This window comes from Rhinopithecus roxellana, chromosome 6, assembly GCF_007565055.1.
Source record: "Rhinopithecus roxellana isolate Shanxi Qingling chromosome 6, ASM756505v1, whole genome shotgun sequence".
Classification (NCBI taxonomy): domain Eukaryota; kingdom Metazoa; phylum Chordata; class Mammalia; order Primates; family Cercopithecidae; genus Rhinopithecus; species Rhinopithecus roxellana.
The window spans coordinates 55739775-55760985 of NC_044554.1; the positions used below are offsets into that span (position 1 = coordinate 55739775).

Genomic DNA, 21211 nt, shown 5'->3' on the forward strand with positions numbered 1-21211 from the left:
CTAATTTTTGTATTTTTAGCAGAGATGGGGTCTACTATGTTGGCCAAGCTGGTCTCGAACTCCTGACCTCAAATGATCCACCCACCTCGGCTTCACAAAGTACCGGGATTACAGGCGTGAGCCACCGTGCCCAGCCTCTCATTCCTCTTCTACACCCCACATAAGGTGCATGAATCATTAGACACCTCTATTTTTTTTCCCTAAGGCTACATATTCTTAAAAGTAGTTTAAGTTACCTATTACCTCTAGGCTTTTTTCCATAAAAATCATCAGTAAATTATATGCCAAACATATGGTTTTTTTCTCAAGAACACAGTTAAAATAGACTTGATTCCTCTTTGCTGTCTCCAGTCCTCTTAATATTCATAGCAATAGGTATTTACCTATCACCACAAAACACACAAAAAGACTGGTGATTGCTTAAGTCCCAGGAGAGCAAAGTAGAAGAAACTATAAAGAAGGAAGTAAGTGCAATCATGATTAGGCACTTACTCTGCATCCGTGGCTGGGTTAGGAACATTCATAGGACTTCATGAACCCTACTAAGTTTAAACCTGTTCTTTTACAAATGTGGAAACTGAGACTCAGAGGGGTTAAATGATTTGCCCAGTGTCCTGGTGCTTAAAGTGTCAGAGTTGAGATTTGAACCCAATTGGTGTGACTCCAGTTTTTTAAATATTTACTGTACCAAAGCTGGAGGGGGCACACATGGGCTCTAGAAGGATGCATGGAATGGGTACCTGGGTGGGGAAGGGCTAAAGAGGGGGCCTCAGTCTGTTTGACCAAGATATTTTCCTTCTCTGATTCCTGCCCCAAATGTAGACTACTTATCCCAAATATGGATCCGACTTTGTGTAATATTTTAATGAGAGGGTCTTCTACTAATAGGACATCTCTCTTTTGTTTTTCACAGCAATTTTGCAGGCAGTAATAGCTGGTGATCTTATGAAGGTAAGATATCTTCCTACCAAATCTTTGGCGATGCTTTAAGAACATTAAATCAACATCATTCCTCACCAAATTTCTATGTTCCCGTCTATCACTTATCATCCCCGTGCTTGCACTGGCTGAATAGAAGAGGCAAGATGTTCTTTTGAGAACTGAGCAGAGAGGGTGTTCAAGAGCACCAGGGTACTTGTCTCAGTTACTTAAAATGAACTGCATGTCCCCAGGCTGCAATGTGCACAGTGTGCCTGCCCTCTGGAAGCTGACATTCGAAGAATTTAAAGATTTCCTTTCAGGCAGGTATTGAAATGAATGCATCTGTAAGAATTACCTGGACAACACTCAGAAATGCATTCTTCAGGTCAGAGATTAATCTTTCCTTTTTATAGTTTTATACTTTGGGGATCATAGTTAGTCAAACAAGAACCTTGATCCACTTGGAATAGTTTAATTTGTGCTTATGTTTTCTGGTGAGTTTTGTTGAGAAGGAAGGAAGCAGTCACCACTGCCCTGAAGGTGAATGTAAAATCTGAAGTCAGGCTTTCTGAGTTCGGATCTTGGCTCTGCCTTACACTATCTGTGTGATTTCGTGTAATTATTTAATTCTCTCTGTGCCTTAGTTTTTTCATCAGTAAAATGGAATAATATTACCTCTCTTTTTGGCTTGTCATGAGGAATTAATGTAATAATACATAGAAAGCTCTCAAGACTGTTCCTATTACATGGAAGGGGCTCTAAAATGTTACCTGTTTTATTAATATTCTGGTAGTGTAGATCTGTGTTTTTTAAATAGCTAAACATGGTGGAAATACAAATATTTGTTATATAATATAAACATCATCTATGAATATTCTAAAGCTATTTTTGGTCCCACATCCTTTTCAGGCATCAGGCTCATGACTTCCCATATGCCCCTGCAAACCCCCTGCTGGAACTGATCTGCTCTGTAGTAATGACAGCTGCCTGAAGGCAGAGGCTACACCTGGTTCCTCAGCCTGTGGAGTAAGTTGCCATTGCAGACTGAGGAATCAATAGCCCTAAGAGAAAGCTGAAAACCCTTACCCTCAGACATACATTTTTTTAGGCACATCTGTTGGACAAACTGAAGGACACCTATGCTACATTTTTCAACAGGTTACTAGAAGAAAACAAATGGAGAAAATGTTGCAAACATCTTGATCAGCTGCCCCCTTTAGGCACATAATCCTGAAAATGGTGCCTGAGCCACTACACAGATCATAGTGTCAATAGAAATTGTTACTCAGAAGAGTGCTCTCCATGCAGTATATTGATGAGTTCAGTGCCGTTTCTTACCAGTGGATTAAGCCCATACCATCCTATACTCTGTGCATGGCCTTCCATTAGGTTTTGTGGGAAACAAAGGCATTAATATAATTGATTCCTGCCCCTGGTGGGTTTCTACACCAGAAAATTTGGCAAAGCACTGTACATTTGAAACCCTTCCATTTCATTTTCTATATGCTTTCAGTTTAGGCAACTGATTTCCCAGGATCCTGAGTTTATTATCACACTTTTTTTTTGTACTTTTAAATAGAGAATCATTTGCAATGTGGGAAATCACTATATCCAGCTGGTTGTCTTATTATAGGTTGGTGCAAAAGTAATTCGGTTTTTATCATTTCAGTGACAAAAACTGCAATTATTTTTGCACCAACCTAATGCATTCTCTGTTATAATTCTTGCCTAAATGACTAAAACATGACTTAATAACATCTTATTATTTTTTGTTTGTTTGTTTTTCTTTTTGGAAATGGAGTCTCACTCTGTCGCCCAGGCTGGAGTCCAGTGGTGCAGTCTCGGCTCACTGCAACCTCTGCCTCCTGGGTTCACACCATTCTCCTTCCTCAGCCTCTCGAGTAGCTGGGACTACAGGTGCCCGCCACCATGCCCGGCTAATTTTTTATGTTTTTAGTAGAGACGGGGTTTCACTGTGTTAGCCAGGATGGTGTTGATCTCCTGACCTCGTGATCTGCCCGCCTCAGCCTCCCAAAGTACTGGGATTACAGGCATGAACCACCACGCCCGGCCAATAACACCTTATTTACTGAGAGATGGAATATTTTCTGAGGGCTTAAGGTTTTACTTTTTCTCTCTTACATATTTTCTTTATTTTCCTTCTCAAATATTCATGCCCTCTTTCTCTTCTCCAACTTCTTTTGTTTCTTTCTTCTGAGTAGAAAGTGCAATATATATAAAATATTAAATTGGGTACATGTGTATGTGTTTGTACAAGAGGGAGAGGGAGAGGAAGAAGAGAGAGAGGGAGAGAAAGAGAGCGAGAGACTAGAGAATAGAACGTCTCTGGAGCCACCCCTGTGTGAAGGCTGTCACAAATAGTTCCTGGACAACTGGGCTGCAAAAAATGCCCATGGACTAACTGAATGTTCACGGTGTCTAGAAACAGCACAGGAAGGCAGGATCCAGGCAGTTGACCCTGAACAGGTTTGGTTGGGTCTATGCTGTTATTCTTTGTCGATCTCCCCACAAAGAAAAGGAGTGTCATTTTAAGACAATGTGGTTGAACAGAACAGGATTCCCTTTTAGACTTTTGTGGAAAGTTGCTAGCTACTTCTTCCTGCCCTCTTGCCCCCCCCCGCCCCCCCCCCCCCAGTTTAGGGATGGAAGTCCCATATGTTCCTTACCTTCATTCAGCTACTGCTTTTGATCCATGCCCTGGGAGGTCTTCCATGGCTCTTTCTGTCCCCTGCTTCATGCTTCTCTAGTGCTTCTCTGAGACCTTTGTGATGTTCCCGTCCATTACTGTGTGACTCTTTACCTATCTGTCTCCCCCATGGGCTGTGAGGGCTTTGGGCACAGTGACTGAATTGTATTCACATTTATCTTCCTGACATCTAGCACATGACAATTCCATGGATGTATTTGAGTGAAGACGTGAACTCTGAATTTACGTTCTTTTTTTAAAAAAATATTTTTAATTGACAAATGATTATACATATATTCATGGAGTACATAGTGATGTTTTGATACATATAATATACAGTGATCAGATCAGGGTAATTAGCATATCCAACACCTCCCACATTTATCATTTCTTTATGTTGGGAATGTTCAACATCCTCTTTCTAGCTATTTACAACTATTTAATATCTTTTTAACTACAGTCATCCTACAATGGTATAGAACACTAGGGCTTATCCTTTGCATTTATGTCATTTATGCTCTTTCACCTTATGGGATGTCTGATTATCTATAATGTGTGCCATCTAACTTCTTCAAAGATAATGTGTTCATTTTGCTTATTACCTGCTGGGTTATTTAATTCTCATTTGTCCCAAAATGACCTATTAGAAGCTTCATGTAGGCACTCTTGTCCTGATATACTGTAGTTTGGAGATGAGGGACTCATTCACATTTTCTGTAATGTTCAGTATTTTATAAACTTAGACCATATCCTCATTTAGCCACCTTATCCTCAGGCTACAAAATTCTGTTTTTTTTTTTTTTTTTCCAGTCTTCTCTCACATAGAAACTATTACATTTTTGGAATCATTTTGGGTCTCACTCTGTACATCATCTCTAGCCTGTTAGGTATGTGTTGGGTGATTAACACAAGGTTTGCAGGCTGGGCTAAAGATCTGGATGAAGAAAGAAGCCAGGCGTGTGTTCGTGTGCGTGCATGCATGCATGCGTATGTGTCTATACTTGTATTCAGTGATCTTACACAGGAGAGACAAAGCAGCTTTGATATTTGGTATATAGTTTCATAAGACTAAAGAAAAACTGAAGGACGCGAGCAAGAAGCTTAGCTACAGTCATCAAGGTATTCCTGCTTATAGCCATAATTACTCTTTCACTCAAGAGAATGCTAAGCCAACATAGAGAGGCTTTTGTTTTCCACTCCACCCCTCACTCCCTTGAGACAGAGACCATAGAGACCAGTGCTCAGAAAATAAATGAAAAAAGTAATTCAGCATGATTCAGTTTCCCTAGCCTGTTCAATACCCACAGACTCTCTCCAGAGTTAGAAGAGACACTGGCCATCTCTGTGAGTGATAACACAGTCCAGGAATGTTACTTCATGTTTTTGACTTTTCTCTATGTCCTCTGACATTGACATTATGGTTTGCTACATGACTCTTATTTTATTACCAGTTAGCTGTTATCCTTGTTCCGGATTCTGCCTGAGCTTCTTTTTGTATGTCTCTCTTGCAGCTAATAGAAAGCTATAAAAATGGAGGCAGTCTGCTAATTCAGGGACCAGATCACTGTTCACTCCTTCACTACGCAGCTAAAACCGGCAACGGGGAGATTGTGAAATATATCCTTGACCACGGTGAGTAGGCATAGTGAACTTACCAAGGATCACTTATCTGTGAAATCCATTGCATTTTGCATTTTCTAAGATGCCTTTCATCCAGACAGTCTTCAGAATGGCGGAAATACTCTTGAACTTTTAGCCGACTGCCTCTGCTTATTTGAGGCAGTCGTGGTTGCAGACCACTGACACATATGGGCCATCCTAACCAAGCAATTAATAGAAACAGTATTCATACCAAGTTCTTTACAGGCTATTTTTCAGACTAATTACTTTTTTTTTTTTTAATAGGGGACAAAAATAAATGCAGCCTGGCATCGTACACTTTATTTTTTCTAGAGCTCTTCTCTAAATTAATGGGTTGGGATTCCCTGCCTAATCCATATTTGTGGTTCATCATTGTGAAGATTCATGAGGATAATTTTTTTACATCTTTCTAGTTTCTCCCCTCTTTTTGTGTGTGTGTGTTTGATCTCATTTATCTTTTCTACCCAAGTTACACTTTATTCTCTTTGAAAACGTCTGGTACTATTGTGTTGTCTGTGGCAGATCCTACTAACCTTCCAGACTGCTTTCTAACTGGATTTCTAATTTGGTGCCAGATCATTTGCAGGAAGTAGCAGGCACTATAGCACCTGCCTTTAAAAACCCTTTGGAAGCATAAACACATTTGATGAATACTAAATCTAAACGGTTACATTCAACTTATCATGTTTCATAGTATTTCCAGGAATAAAGTGGAAAAAATACTGCCTAGCTAGGCTGTTTTAAACGAGAAGGAATGAAAGAGTCTAATTCTACTGGACCTTGGTATACAGAGAGATTGGAAAAGTTTCTTTGAGCCCTGATAGTCAGCCTATGGCTGACTCCTTTTGCACCCAAATTCAGCCTGTAGACAGTAAGCATACTCGTAAACATTCACATCCTTTTTGCTCCTTTCTTTTTTTTTTTTTTTTTTTTTTTGCAATTCAGCAAGTATGTCTTATTCCATTCATTGATTCATTCATTTAACAAATACTTGTGTAGTCCCTAACAGGAGCTGCCTGTTATAGATGGTACACACACACAAATAAAATACAGTCACTGTTTTCAAGTAATTGCAGGCTAAAGAAAAAATAAGATCATGTGTATGATTAAATTTAAAACAGATATGTGGAGCTGTTTTAAGTCCTGTGGTAAAGCCACAGATAACGTAGCTACCATTTGTCAAGCACATATTTGCCAATTGTTTATAGTAGACTCATCCCATCATTTGATCTTCACAAGGTCCTTGCAAGGTAGGTACCAAACTATCAATCACATTAGACACCCCTTGCTTTGTCTTCAGCACCTTCTCACTGTGGAGATTCTGCTTGAACCCTTGGTCTGAAATACGGTGGAAAGGGTGGGTTGGAAAAAGGAAAGACCAGGAAAACAGAAGGGCTGTGATGACAAAATTTCTTTACTCCTTGTAGGCTGGGTTGGATAATCCCAAACCCGTCTGCCCTGGAAAGCCTAGGTAGGTAGGATGTATTTTTGGTGCTAAGTCTGGGGCTTGTATCATTCCATCTCCTATTTCCCTGGCTATTCAATCTCTTGCAGTTAAAACTATTCTTTTCTGGGCAAGAGTGAAGCCACAGTGCTACTATATTCTTTTTCCCTGAATAAGAAAATATCTCAGGATTTCTACTGCACAAAGCTCAGGTGAGGGTTAGATGTATACTGTCACTTGATTTTTCTTTAGCTCAGGTTTAAAGTTCTCCTAGTTGCTGTCTTGTTGATCACTTCCAATCTACTCTTTTTAGTATACCCTTTACCCAAGAGATTGAATGCTTGCTTAGATACCTTAAGACATTTGGTGCCCACCTACCCTTTCTCTGGAGTTAGGTGATACACTGGCCATCTATTTGAGTGACAACACAATCCAGGAATCTCTCTCTCCACATCCCCCCACCCATCTTTTCATCTTTCCTCGAGAAGCAGTATTTCCTCCCCTAGTCCTAGGATCCTCTCTGTATCCACCATCTCACTTGGTCTCATTTACGAGGCTGCAGTCAGCCCCTTTTTTGGATGAGGCTTTATTGAAGATGGACTCTCACATGTTTGGGGCTTTCAGCTGGGATGGCTATGGAAGGCCAGGACACCTAAGCCTTTCTCAACACCTGGTCTTTTTTCCCAAGATTCTTCACAGCATGGTAGTGCTGGGTTCCCATGGGTGATAGTGGAAGCTGCCAGATGTCCTGAAGCTAAGTTGGGAAGTTCTGGTTGCTCCCTACTGTATACTGTTGGCTAAAACAAGTCACAGGGCCAGCTCAGACTTAAAAGGTTGGGAAACAGATTCCACTGTTTGATGGCCAGAGCTGTGAATAATTCATGGAGATATTTAATCTACCACACTCTCTTATGTCCCGGTCTCTGCAGTTTAAAGTGAGCAATGTCCTGAACTTCTGACTCACCTGGCATCCCTTAGAGCTTCATTTTTCTATTTGACTTTGGTTCTGGGTCCTAAGAACCCAGGTTTCAAAAATAAAAATACAAGATGGCCAGGCATGGTGGGCCCATAGTTGCAGCTACTTGAGGCTGAGGTGGAAGGATTGCTTGAGCCCAGAAGGTGAAGGCTGAGTGAGCTAAAATTGCACCCCTGCACTCCAGCCTGGGCAGCTGAGCCAGACCCTGTTTCTTGAAGAAAAAAAAAATGATAACAATAATGAAGGTTTTAACATAAGTATAGCCCATGCAATATTTGAAATATGATTATACTAAAAATGAAAACAGCAGGACTCCTCATCTGAGTCGCCCCAGGGACATGAATGATGAGTCCTGGGATGATATCACCCTAACACAGTAGCTTTTCACTTCCTCTATTTCCTCTCTTTCCCCTGCCTCCAAAAATAGGGCCTTTGAAAGCACCATTCATCCAAGCTCACAGGACTTGGAGTTTCTAACCCCAAATGTAGATCAGTACACACCTACTTTGCCTGGCATCAATTCATCTGGCACATTAGTCTCTGAGGGCTTTGATCAAAACCTAACATTCCAATACAAATCTGTTTCTTATTAACCTGCAGTGACTTTTGCAAAGACTGAGTCACACAATACCACTCCACCCAAGTGGAAGGACACAAAGGAATTCAGTCTTTTTTTGAGGGGTGGGAGTGCTTAGTCTTCCAATGCTTTGGTTAGATGTTATAAATTAATCAGCTTAATATTTATGCTCACTAGAAGAAACACAATATTCACAGTAATCATCCTAACTTCACTTCTAGGCAAATAATTCCTGAGGTCTCAGAAGGCATCCTATACTCTTCTTGCCTCACCAGGATCTCTAATCACACAGGGAGAAAGACTGTAGAGATGGAAGAGCACAATCCATCTCTTTTGTTGCAAATAAAATGGTATTATGATGTTCAGTCCAAGGATCTCTGCATTTTTGAAGGATGACAATTTTTAACACTTTACTACTATAGCTGAATATGGAGACTCAAATGCAATTGATTCTTATTGAAATTAGTTTTTATCAAACTTGATAGACATTGTCAATTTCATTCTCGATTTCTATCTTAACTTTTTTATTTATTCAGAAATATGGATGTAAAATCATTTGATATAGCCTAATTCACCTAATTCCACAAGAGCTAAACACTTCAGCTCAACTGTTGTTTTGTTTGTTTTTTAATATCTTTAGTTGCTAATTCAGTTTATATTAACCTTTGCATTTTATTGAAAACGATCATAGCAAAACCACTCCTCTCTTTTTGATGATAGAAACTCCTTTAAATTGTAGTGTTTTTGAAGTCAGGCACAAGTACACAGAAACTTGTCAATACCTTTTCAATACTGTAGTCACCTTCTTAAGGTGATCTCTGTTGATTGAAATAGTCTCTGCTAACTTAGTAATGATGATAACTCTGAAATACCCTGACCTAACAAAGAAAACAGCCTTTCCAAGAAGCCTCAGTAAGTCTGGGATTTAGGGATGTATATCAGACTATGGCATTGTATTTTTAAATTAGCATCAGATTTGCAATAGGTAAGTCTGATCAGTTTGAATTCATGTAAATGAAAATAAATAAATAAATAAATAAATAAATAAATAAATAAATAAAAGTTTTACATTATGCCAAAGATCAAGAAAGACATTCCTCCTGGTTGTTGAATATTGCAAATCTTTTAAAGCCTTTGTTGTTCATTTACTTATTTTTCAGTTTGGTTTATGTCTGTCCCATGGTTTCATGTGACATAAATCTGAAAAATTGTTCAAAGACTTGACTGTAATGATGGCTTTAGTAATAGCAGTTCTGAAGGATTCACAGGCTCTTTTCCAGGTGCACAGCTGATGTTGTTTGTGGCTCTTGAGTTGACACTTCGTTTGCTTCCTGCAGCCTTACTCCTGAGCCCCTCTCCCCTCTGCTCTGCCCTCTTCTTCATTGGCTCTGGTCAGGAGTGTGGGCCGCCACCATCAAGAGGACACCTGAACAAGAGTCCTGAGATTAGTTATTCTCCCAGACACAACAAGCAGCAACTGATTTCTCTTCCATGGGCTCTTTTAAAGCAGGCTGGGGGCTGTGCCACATGAGATGTGCGGTATGTTCTGAAAGCGCCATGGGAGGCTTGAGTTTTTTTCAGCTTGCATCTTCTTCCTTTGGATGTCTTCTCTCATCTATACAGCATGCTGCTTTCCTTTATGAAAAACTGGAATTTAGACATTTAGAGAGTTGAAAAGAGACTCGGGGAGGAAGAGTTAACAATTCCACAGAGACTGGGAGAGAGACTAAGGATGCAGGGATTCCAGCTGAGATTCCTCTCAGTGCTTCCCGCTTTTCAGCTCCTTTCAACCATATTTTCTGCCCACTCCCTCCCCCTCGTTTGCCCCTCCAAGGGACTTTTGTGTTGTTTCTTTCCTTCACCACCCTGCACACTCTGCTCTTTTGTTTTTATTCTCCCCACGCCTACCCCATTGCCTCCTACTGGTTTTCCTGATAGAAATCTCACTCATGCATTTCCTTTTTGATTTCAATGGGTTATTTTGTCTTCCCTCTTTTTCTGTCTTCAGTCTTTCTTTTCTCTTTTTTTTAACCCCCCTTTTTCTGCTTCTGGTCCCAGAGAGAACCGACCACCATCCTGCTGGGACAGGATGACAGTGCTGTTAGCATTCCCAGTGCCAGCTCTCCCCACATCTGTGCAGCTTTTGTCCTGTGGCAGGGGAGGATTTGGAATGGTCTGCTGGCAGCGTCAGGGAGACTAATGGGAAATGAGGGCCCAGAGAGAGGCCATGGGAAGTGGAAGGAATAGCAAAGGGGATTTGGAGGCATTGGTGTGGGAAGCAAATTAAAGGATGCATGTGACAAAAGGCACGTCATATATAATACAGATATAATATTGATGACAAAGTCACATCAGCGGGAGCTGGGGTATCCAACAGAAGAGTCTATGGAATGAATACTGGGCAGCAACATTGTAATTTGGAAGGCCTGGCTACTTAACATGATGTTCACTTTCTCATTTTGAAAGATTTGTGAAGTTTTGCTTCCTTTCGCATTCCCTGGGCATCTCCTGAATACTGATGTGTATGTCCACTTAACAGAATTTTCTTTCCCTTAATTTTCAGACCATTTCCCATATAGCACAGTCTTTTGAATCCATGTTTCAATTGCGAATCTTTCTCTTAAAGTGATATTGGCTGGGATCCAAAATGATTTTAAAATGTCTTTTATTCATTCATTTATTAAAACATTTTAATTCTGTCCCAGGCACTTGTGAGGAAAAAAAAGTTTCTGTAACAATCACTGTTAACCTCTATTGTTCTAAATGTTCTAAATGCATTATCATATTTAATTTTTACAACCCTATACAGTAAGCTCTCATCTCCATTTGACAAGTGTTGAAAACTGAAGCATAGTGAAGTTAGGTTACTTGCCAAAATTCATCCATACGTGAGAGATGGTTTGTGTCCTCCATATTCCTAATACCAGCAAGGGAAATGAAACGTGGATAAACAACCACAATGCAGGGTAGTGCCATGTGAATGTCATAAGCAGAGTTCAGGTGACAGCTGGTCTAGGGTTCTGGAAGAGCAGTGGCCGTTTTCATCTGAAATTTTCATGGAGAAATCTGCACCCATATCTCCTCAAAAGGGATTTTACAGTATTTTTTCTGATTCAGGTCAGCCAAAGGATGAAGGGGGGACATTTCAGTAAACCCTGGAAGAGACAGGGACCTGAGATTTCCTTTTCTATTGAGGAAACAACAGTGAATTCTCTGCTGACAACTTGATGGTCTCCCTTGAAATTCCTTAGGGGAGATGGCATAGTGTCCGCAATCAGAATGTATGTGTATATAAAACAAGCCCCAAACTCAAATGTTGCCCATTCATGTACATTGAAGGAATTCAGTTGTCTTTATTTTTATTTTTTTGAGACAGGATCTCACCCTGTCACCCAGGTTGGAGTGCAGTGGTCCAGTCATGACTCACTGTAACTTTGATCTCCTGGGCTCAAGCAATCTTCCCTCCTTAGCCTCTGGAACCGCTAGGACTACAGGCATATACCACCACGCCCAGCTAATTTTTTTTTTTTTTTTTCTTTTTTTAGAGCTGCAGTCTCACTATGTTACCTAGGCTGGTCTTGAATTCCTAGACTCAAACAGTCCTCCCACCTGGCGATCCCAAAGTGCTGGGATTACAGACGTGAACCACCGTGCCTGACTAGTCTTTGTTTTTTTCTCTCTTGTTTTTCTCCTTTTGTTTCCTTTCCTTTATTAGTGAGACTCAGATTAACTTTTCAAAAATCGTAGGTGTTATTGTTTCTACACTAAAAGCCACAGGGTACAGTTAAACTCCACATTGTCCAGTTAAAGCATAGCTCACCATTGGGCAGTGCAGGTTCAAATAAGGAGAACAGCCTTGTCTTAAGCCTCTCCTGGCATCCACTCTCTGTAAGTCCTTCCTTGCTAGCATTATGCAAACAGCCATCTTAAAGCAGGCCACGAATGATTAGAAAACGTACCTGTGCTGTTAAAAATAGCTGCCCATTCTCTTCTGTAGTCAGCTGGTTGCTACTTTTGCCTCTTCTTGTCCAGTGTTCAAAACGTTCTGCTATTTTGTAATCATCTATGTTGATGGGAGAATAAGGAAAGATGAAGTGAATTAAATTGATTATTTGAGAGCCATTCCCCAAATCTTTAATTGGTGTTTTTTTTTTTTAAGATATTAATTAAGAGCAAAAGTTTCTTGCCTTGGTATTAGTGCCTCTGCCTCTCACCTCTGTCAGCTGCAGAGGATGAAAGGGTGCAGAGGGAGGGAGAGTGATGGGTAGCCGTGGGCATGCCTGACTCACAGACTGGATAATCAGCTCTGGAATAATTCTGGGTTGGCTGCGTTTGTAGTGATTCTGGTCACAAATTGTGAAGATCAGCTTTTTCCCTTGTCCCCACCTTCATATTGTCAAATTATTGCTATGCTAGCCCAATTAAAATGCTTGAGGATCCCCTCACTTGCATAGAGGCTTAGACCCTGGATGACTGTGGACTCACCGTGACAAGGCTCTGAGAGCACTGAATGACAGTGCTGAATGAAGGAGAAAAGTAAACAAGGCCTCTGTTGCCTAAATAGTTGTGCAATTAGCAGTACCAATGGGAACAGAGCTACTAATGAGTCTAGGCTGCTCATATTCATGGAATTTCTTTCAAGAGGAGCAGCTTAGAATGTTCTCTGAAGGTGACAGGCACTCTTTAAGAGGACCATTGGGCACTTAAGCCCCTTGCTGACGTTGTAAAGAGTGCCCTGTTGGCAGCTAAATAGGCCTGAGGTGCTTAGTTCTCAGGACATAGAATTTGAGTCAACAAGTGGCTTCACATGTAAGTGGGAGTAAAACAACCCTCTCATACCACCTTCCTTCACTGAGGATCCCATATCTTGACATAGTGTGACCTGTATCAGGACAGAGAATAGGATACTTCATGCTATCTAAAGTTGAAGCAGTACCTGTGGTGTGCCAGGCACTGTTTCAAACACACTATGTGTATTGACTCTTTTCTTTCTTTTTTTATTTTTTATTTTTTGAGATGGAGTCCCGCTCTGTTGCCCAGGTGGGAGTGCAGTGGCACATTCTCAGCTCACTGCAATCTCCGCCTCCCGGGATCAAGTGATTCTTCTACCTCAGCCTCCTGAGTAGCTAGGATTGCAGGCGCACACCACCATGCCAGGCTAATTATTGTATTTTCAGTAGAGACAGGGTTTCACCATGTTGGTCAGGTTGGTCTCAAATTCCTCACCTCAAATGATCCACCCACCTTGGCCTCCCAAAGTGCTGGGATAACAGGTGTGAGCCACCATGCCCAGCCCTCTTGAACTCTTACACAACCCTGTGAGATAAATATTATTATTAATTTGACTTTACATGTGTGATAACTGAGGGCTGAGAGATTAATTAGACTTGGCCAAGACCTAGTCTGTAGTGGAGCTGGGATTTTTAACCAAGAAGGGATGGCTCGAGAAACCTTACCCCAGTCACTGTCCTGTCCTGCTCTGCACTTTTGGGATGTGTATGGGAGGATGAGGATCATTATTCATGTTTTCTTAGAATCACAGGACCAAGGAACAAAGAGCCATGAGTTAAATCTTTGTTGTTTCCTTAATATAGGGTAGGTGCTAGAAGGATACAAAAAACAACTGAGGTGTTCTTATATTCGACAGATATAGAAAAATTTGTTTATGGAAGGCACGTATTCAAAAAGTGAATACATAGCATGAGGGTAGAACCAAATAAGTGCTTTGGGAGTTGAGAGAAAGAATACATTCCCTCTGTCAAAGGTCATCTTTTGAGAGGACCTTGTCACAGACTAGCCTTTGAAGAACATGTCAGATTTAGACAGGTGGCTATTCTGGGTAGGTAGAGCTGGAAAAGCCTGAGAAATACATGGTTGAGTGTGCAGTTACCACTTTAGCTTTTGTGAAAAAAGAAAATGGAACTCTGGGAACAAATTGAGGAAATGTAGTTCCAGATGAAGGACTGTGAGCTCCAGTGTTTAAATACTTGGAAGTAAGCGGGAGGTATGATGTATTGGAAACCTAGAAATCTAGATGATGTAAGACCTTCTTATCTTTCTTAGTAACTACGTCTGCATACTAGTAATGTTCCAGGTAGATACCTGTTAGGAAGTCTATTTGTCAAATAGGACAAACAGAAAAGACAAATAGGAGAGACTTTGTAAGAGAAGATTCACCTGGTCCCAGTGAATAGCAGGTGTGAAAAAGAAGAGGTCAAGATGATTTGGATGACCAGGAGAATTACGAAATCCCATAACATCTCTTATATTGTCCTTGGCCAATGACTTTCATGGTGAGAGTGATAAGCTCTTCCACCCCTTCTTACTATGCACAACAAGTTAATTTTTAATGATATTGATATCCACCAATAAAGAGAGTAAATCCCCAGGATCATCTTTCTAAAGACTAAAATACTCAATGCCTGACCCTTACAAGCATATTTATTCATCCATTCAACCAAATATTTAAGCATCTACTTATCTCCAGGCTCTATACTAGGCACCAAGGAATGACACAATGCTAGACAAAGCATGGGCCAAAACTTTAAGGGGTTTTCTGGAGTCTAGTTATAGGGAGAGATAAATCAGTAGGTTATTTTAAAGTAGTTTGTTAAGTGTCATGATCAGTAACATGATCATATATCCCCCCTTGCCTGGGGTGGTCCCCACTTGGATGATAAATCCCATTACCCGTTCAACTATAGAAAATAGGGTCAGTACATAAAGTGAGGGATTGTATAGGCAGGTATTTAATAAGCTGTTTGAAGTGGGATCATAAAGGGCTTTATGGGGGGAAAAAGTCTCAGCTGATACCCACAGGCTGAAGAGGGCAAGAGATGGCAGGGAGAGAAGCAGTGGTACAGAGCTAGAAAGGTGGACATTCCAAGCAGCGTTTGTAGACTGAATGGATTAATTCGTGAACACACAAAACATTGTGAAAGGGAAATTCACAGAATATTTCCATTCTTAAGGATGCATCTATAGTCATTTGATGTATATGCATAGTATTTCTTTCTGGTCTGAGAAGGGAAATCTTATAAAAAGTGGAATTGTACCCTAGATGATATATATAATGTCGTACAGCCTTAATATTATGCTTCATGAGATGCCATCCCAAGCAACTTGTTTGAGAATGAGAAATGGCCCTGATTCCTAAACCCCACCTCATCTGCCCCTTTCTCCCTAGTTAGCACTTAATTATTTTTCAGTTATTCTATTCCAGTTTTATTTTGTAAACTTGATTGAAAGCTTCTTGACAGCAGAGACCATACCATTCTTTTGTATCTACCATTCTGTACATATTGGTTCATGGAGACTGGGAGTTTGGTAATGAGGAGGTAGAGGGATCCTTTTATTTTTCTTTCTGTCTTATTATTCCTATCCCCAAATTTAGCTTTCAAAGGCATTTTCATTTTGTGACTATAGATTTTCTGTTAATGTTTAGTTTTTGAGCTTATTTTTTGACGGTCATCTTGCTTTCTTCTTATTTAGGACCTTCCGAGTTATTGGATATGGCAGACAGTGAAACGTGAGTGTTGCCTTTTATTACATAGTCTAGGTTATTTTCTTCAGAACATATCTGGGAGAAGAATGTAATCTATAGGGCATATCATAGGTAATTTTAATTTAATTAATTCAAAGTCCACTTTCAACTTTGTTCATAACTGTGCAGGGCTAATTGCCTAAATAAAAAATTACACAATAGAAACTGATGACAATTGTCATAATGCTTGCCTCCATAGTCAGTGGTAATCATCATTTAGAGCTTGCTTCAAGCAATGTACTTCTGCACTGGTGCATCTTGGAATGCTGAGAAGTCTAAATAATTACACTTACCTTTTAATGTACCCATCACATTTGTTCTTTCTCAACTGGGGTTTCTGAGAAAATGGGACCCTACTGCCCTGAGGCATTATGCACATGTAATGGCATAACTTCTCTCTGTTAGTCTAGAACAGCACAAGTTATGAACCACCACTGAAGAACTAAGAACATAGTCACTCTATCTTCTGTCTTCTGTGGTTCAGAGAAGGGATCCTGATTGAAAAAGTCATCAGCTCTGGGATGGTGTCTAAACTGATGATAATGTTTGTTTTCAACCTTATTTCTAAAGCAGCAAAATAGTTACTCCTCCCCAAACAGGAACAAAGTTAGGCTGTACAACTAATCCTGAAAGCCATATTTGAAAAGGTATAAAGATGAATTGGTGTGGAGAAGAATGAGGTGGTGGGTAGCTAAGCACATGGGAAGGAGGAGAAGTAGAAATGAGTAGAATGGAGGACGAATGAAAAGCAGTAGAGCTGTGGAAGAAGCTGTCTATCACTCCATAGAGCTGGTCCACAGGCCAGCACATCCTATTTGCAAGATTGTAAATGGTGCCATTACTTACTCCATTTTGCCTTCTCTAAAGACTACTATTGATTTTTCCTGAAATACTTTGGCATTAAGCATCTTGGTGCCTTTGGGCTCAGGATAGGAATACCCTCCTCCCTATAGAGCCTGTCAGTGATGGGGAAATAGCCAGTTTCCCTTGCCCCTTCCCACACTGAGTGGCTGGCCTCAAGCCTGCTGCCTCCTGGGGAGAGCCCTGGCTCTCAAACTCTCCCAGAGTCTCACTGTGCCTCTCAGATATCTTCTGTGGCTGCCCGCTCGTTCCACCTGTCACTCACACAGAATCTAAAGTGGATAGAGCAGAGTGGGTGTTGGCCTGGCGTTTTGAACTTGGGTTCTCAGGAGATACTCCACTGTAGGCCGAGTGACCATCAACCAAGGGCCGTGTGCTGTCCCTGAAGGGCCAGAGGTGCTCCACGCTGCTCCCTGTTCTTTCACCCAGTGCCTTTCTCACTCTACTCAAATGTATGCACAGAGAGAATGTCTTCAGTGTTCAGGTACATCTAGACAATTAGTCTGTTTAATACTGCATTGACAATCACCTAAATCAAATGGTAGTAGCTTCTTTAAAAAATTACTAAACCTAGTTAATCAACACTGCTTGGAAAGGGGGCTGGAGTCAGATATTATGATCAGGTGATGACTAGCTCAAGGAATTTTTAGAAATCCCCTTTCCCACCTCCCCAGAATGTACCCTACAGCCAAGATCTCAGCAGCCTATAGGGAAGGAGGCTGAGGAGCACTCCGACATCAGCTCCCCTCACCCCATCCCCTGCTGCCTCCAACCCCTTTATGGGTGGTTTCCCATTTCCTCTTTGATTTAGGGGTGAGACTGCACTGCACAAGGCTGCCTGCCAGCGGAACCGGGCTGTGTGCCAGCTTCTGGTGGATGCAGGAGCATCTCTGAGAAAGACGGACTCCAAGGTAACTCAATGAGTGAGTGCAAACATCCTCCCACTGGGCGAGATCGCAGGCACTGTTGCCTTTGCTTGTGACCATAGCACGGACATCCTTTCTGTGCTTATGGAAGTGCCTGGGGCTTTGGAAAAAGGAGGAAAAAATAGAGTGCTTCATTTAGAGAAACTGTGATTTAAATGTATAAGCACAAAGGGAGGGCATGTGCTTGCCTGTGGGGCTTTATAAACTTCTGAACACGTTGGCCTTGGGACATTGGGGTTGTCCTACTGAACGCTAGCAGCCAAGTCGTGGGAGTTGAGGTCCGAAGCCCAAGGAGAGGGATCAGGACCATGTTCAAAGACTTTGGCCTGACTACTGAGAAGCCCCTTTGGGGTTTTCCTTCAGTACTTACTCCAGCGTGGTTTAAATCCTATGATTTATATGGCCCCTTATATGGGTGCCAAAGGGATTATTTCCCAGCTCCCAGGACGGTGGGCTCTGGCTTTGAGATGGTTACAGTCTTAAATTTGGTGTGTTTATGTAGTTCTTCATTTTAAAAAATTTCTTTCCATTCGTTTTCTAATATTCTCTAAAAGTTAACCTCAGAAATTAGATAGCATGGGAATTACTGTCATTTATAGCTATAGGAGCTAAAAGCCTAGAGAAAGTTACACATACCCTTGGATCAGTAGCTGAGCCTTAAACTGAGCTCTTTTGACGCCAGTCCAGTGTTGTTTCAGCAGGTTGGTGGTTCTCATTTGGTGCCAGAACACGCTAGCCACATAACAAAATCGGTTTGTTTATGGAATCTGTTTGATTGAGGTACAGTGATTCCTGTGGCACTTGGCTAGAAATGTGGTTGGTTTCTCCACAGCAAAAGTTACGTAAATCTGAACTTCAGTGTCCACTTTCTTATAACTGTCTTAATAAGAGGGCAGTGAGGCCAGAAATGGGTAATGTGACATGTGTGCCAACCTTGATAGCATCAGCTGGCAGAGATGAGGCCTCAGGGGAAATTCTGTTTAGAAGAACTGAGAACAGGCTGCACCATGAGTTGTTTCAGTTTACAGAGAGCACCCAAGAGAAAGGGTTGAAAGATAGAGGAAAGGAAGAGTTGTAGCTTAGTAGAGTTGACCCAGGGCTCAGCCTATAAGATAGAAGAGAGAGAGAGAGAGAGGAGTTAGTTTACATAGAAGATCAACCCCATAGAGCAGGGGTGTCCAGTCTTTTGGCTTCCCCGGGCCACACTGGAAAAAGAAGAATTGTCTTGGGCCACACGTGAAATACATCAACACTAGCAATAGCTGATGAGCTGAAAAAAATAAAAATTGCAAAAATAATCTTGTGATGTTTTAAGAAAGTTTACAAATTGTATTAAGCCTCATTCAAAGTCATCGTGGGCCGCATATGGCTTGCAGGCTGCGGTTTGGACAAGCTTGCCATAGAGGATTCCGATAAGCTCTGAGAGTTTTAGAACACTCTCAGTAGACTCCAGGAAAGAATGAACCAGTTAACTATAGAAATTTACAGAGAAGAATCTTAGTATATAGTTGAGGCCTTCATTACGCAGGTACCGAGTAGCTCAGGTTTTGGGCCCATGATTGTAACCATGACACATAGATGGATTACTTAGAAACCTAATTAATGGCTTAAGTTCCATTAGATTTATGTAAGTGATAAGAATCTGCCTATGTGTAATTTTTTCCCTGGGGCTTCCTCAATCTGCAGTTCACTTTATGAAATAACTTTGCCTCCCAAGTGAACCTCTTTCCTTTCTGAGCCAGTTGTATTGCATAGAAGTCTCTACTTCCCTGGCAGCCCATGAGCACCCTTGCTCTCTGACTGAAATCCCTGGCTGCCTAGGCATATCAAACACACTTGAGCTGTGTCCTGGTTTCTAGTGATCTGTTACCTGTCTGGCTAGCTAACTGGGTACACTATTTCAAATGGCAGATAATTAGGTTGGTGTAAAAGTCATTGCAGTTTTTGCTACTAAAAGTAATAATTTCTTAATGTGATGTTCTTCCCAGATGTTATTTGCACTCAGATGTTTGGATGTTTAACCTGATTGAGAAATAGACGACTTGTAGTCAGGATTAATGGAGCCAGGGTTGGTCTTGCCAGGGCCACTCAGACCACAGCAGGGCAACTGCCTCTTTACCACACAAAGGCTGGTCCTACACTCAACTCAGATCATTTTAAAAACAGAGAGAAGCCATGAAAAAGAGGGTCAGACCGAACAGGAGTCAGGAGACCTGGCTCTTGAGCAGGTCTTCTTTTTTATCTTTCTAAGTTTCTGAATCAGACAAAGGACTCAATGTTCATGGAAACTTGTTTCTATTTTGTGTTGTGTATGTGTCTTTTTTTTTTTTTTTAAAGAAATTGCTTGTTTTTATAATTATAAACCCCTCACATAGAAAACTAGTAATGTAGGAAGATATGCTCCAAAAAGCCAAAAATTGCTGGAAACCTCACAACCTGGACCCAGATATAATTAAACTTTTAATGATCCCTCTTCACATGTAGATATACCTGTTTTTCTCTCTCACTGTTTTTAACTACATGAAGTCATACATACATGATATCATATAACTTTTACTCAACGTTATATTCTAGAGATCTTACTACATGAAATAATGTAGCTATATTTCATTACTTTTTGAGGATTTTTACATTTTGCCATTCTGTAACTTGACGCTAGGTTGAAGTTAACTGTGATAATTACAACTGAAACTTTTCCTGGAATTTTTTGGAGAGAAGCAGCATCCTGAGAATTTCTCCTATTAGAGATCAGTTCCTCAGAAATCAACTCAAAGGCCCACCTCAGCCACCTCTCTGAATATTTGAAACCTGGAAATTCCAACCTCATTATTATGGAAATAAAGACACGATTATCTACTACTAAGGCTGCAAACAAGTTGAATAAAAATTATCATAGGAACTTCAAACTGGTGGTTAACTGATAAATCTCCAGTAAATAAGTAAAATTTTAGAAAGATTCTAGAGCCATTGTTACTTCCCTTTTATCCTATCCCCAGTAGGCTATGTAGAGCCGGTTGGATTGAGGTCACCTGTATCTGTGAGGATAGCCAAGATGAAAGCTGAGAAGTCTGTGATAATATTTATAAAACTTGTGTGCATTTGTACATGGAGCTATTTCTTTGGTACAACAATCATGCTTCTACCCTTCCTTTGGAACTTAACGTAACATTTTAAATAGTTAAAACTATATATTGAACAAAAATTAGAAATTTTGAGCGATGCTAAGTAATTCCTACAGGCGATCAAACGAATGGACACTCTTTCTCCCTTTACTGCTGACTTCTTATTCAATGACCTCATTAAAAAAATATCAATATATACACAAATGTGTGTGTATATGTGTCTACACAAATGTACAAAAGGCATTATAGTAGTCTGTAAGAAATTATATGACCATTTAAAATGTTGATGTAAAAAATTAATGACAAAAATTTATGATATATTACTAAGAAAGTTTGTAAAACAGTACATAAATGAATTGTGGTTTTTTTTTAAAAGAAAAATATGTATAGAGGCGTATAAAAGACAAAAGCTAGTTATCAATGGAAGGTTAGTAGTGGTTATCTTAGTTTGGTGGAATGATTAGGGATATTCCTTGTCTTCTTTGTGCTTTTC

General features: G+C 40.6%; 1 protein-coding gene across 3 annotated transcripts in view; it reads left to right on the forward strand.

Moving 5' to 3' along the window:
* Nucleotides 1-21211, forward strand: part of DGKI (diacylglycerol kinase iota) — a 467119-nt gene that overhangs the window by 438355 nt on the left and 7553 nt on the right. For all 3 annotated transcript variants that reach the window (XM_030932674.1, XM_030932675.1, XM_030932676.1), the window contains 4 exons: nt 914-951; nt 5140-5260; nt 15758-15794; nt 17482-17581. In XM_030932674.1, the coding sequence (XP_030788534.1) occupies nt 914-951; nt 5140-5260; nt 15758-15794; nt 17482-17581 (296 nt within the window). The remainder of the gene's footprint in view (nt 1-913; nt 952-5139; nt 5261-15757; nt 15795-17481; nt 17582-21211) is intronic.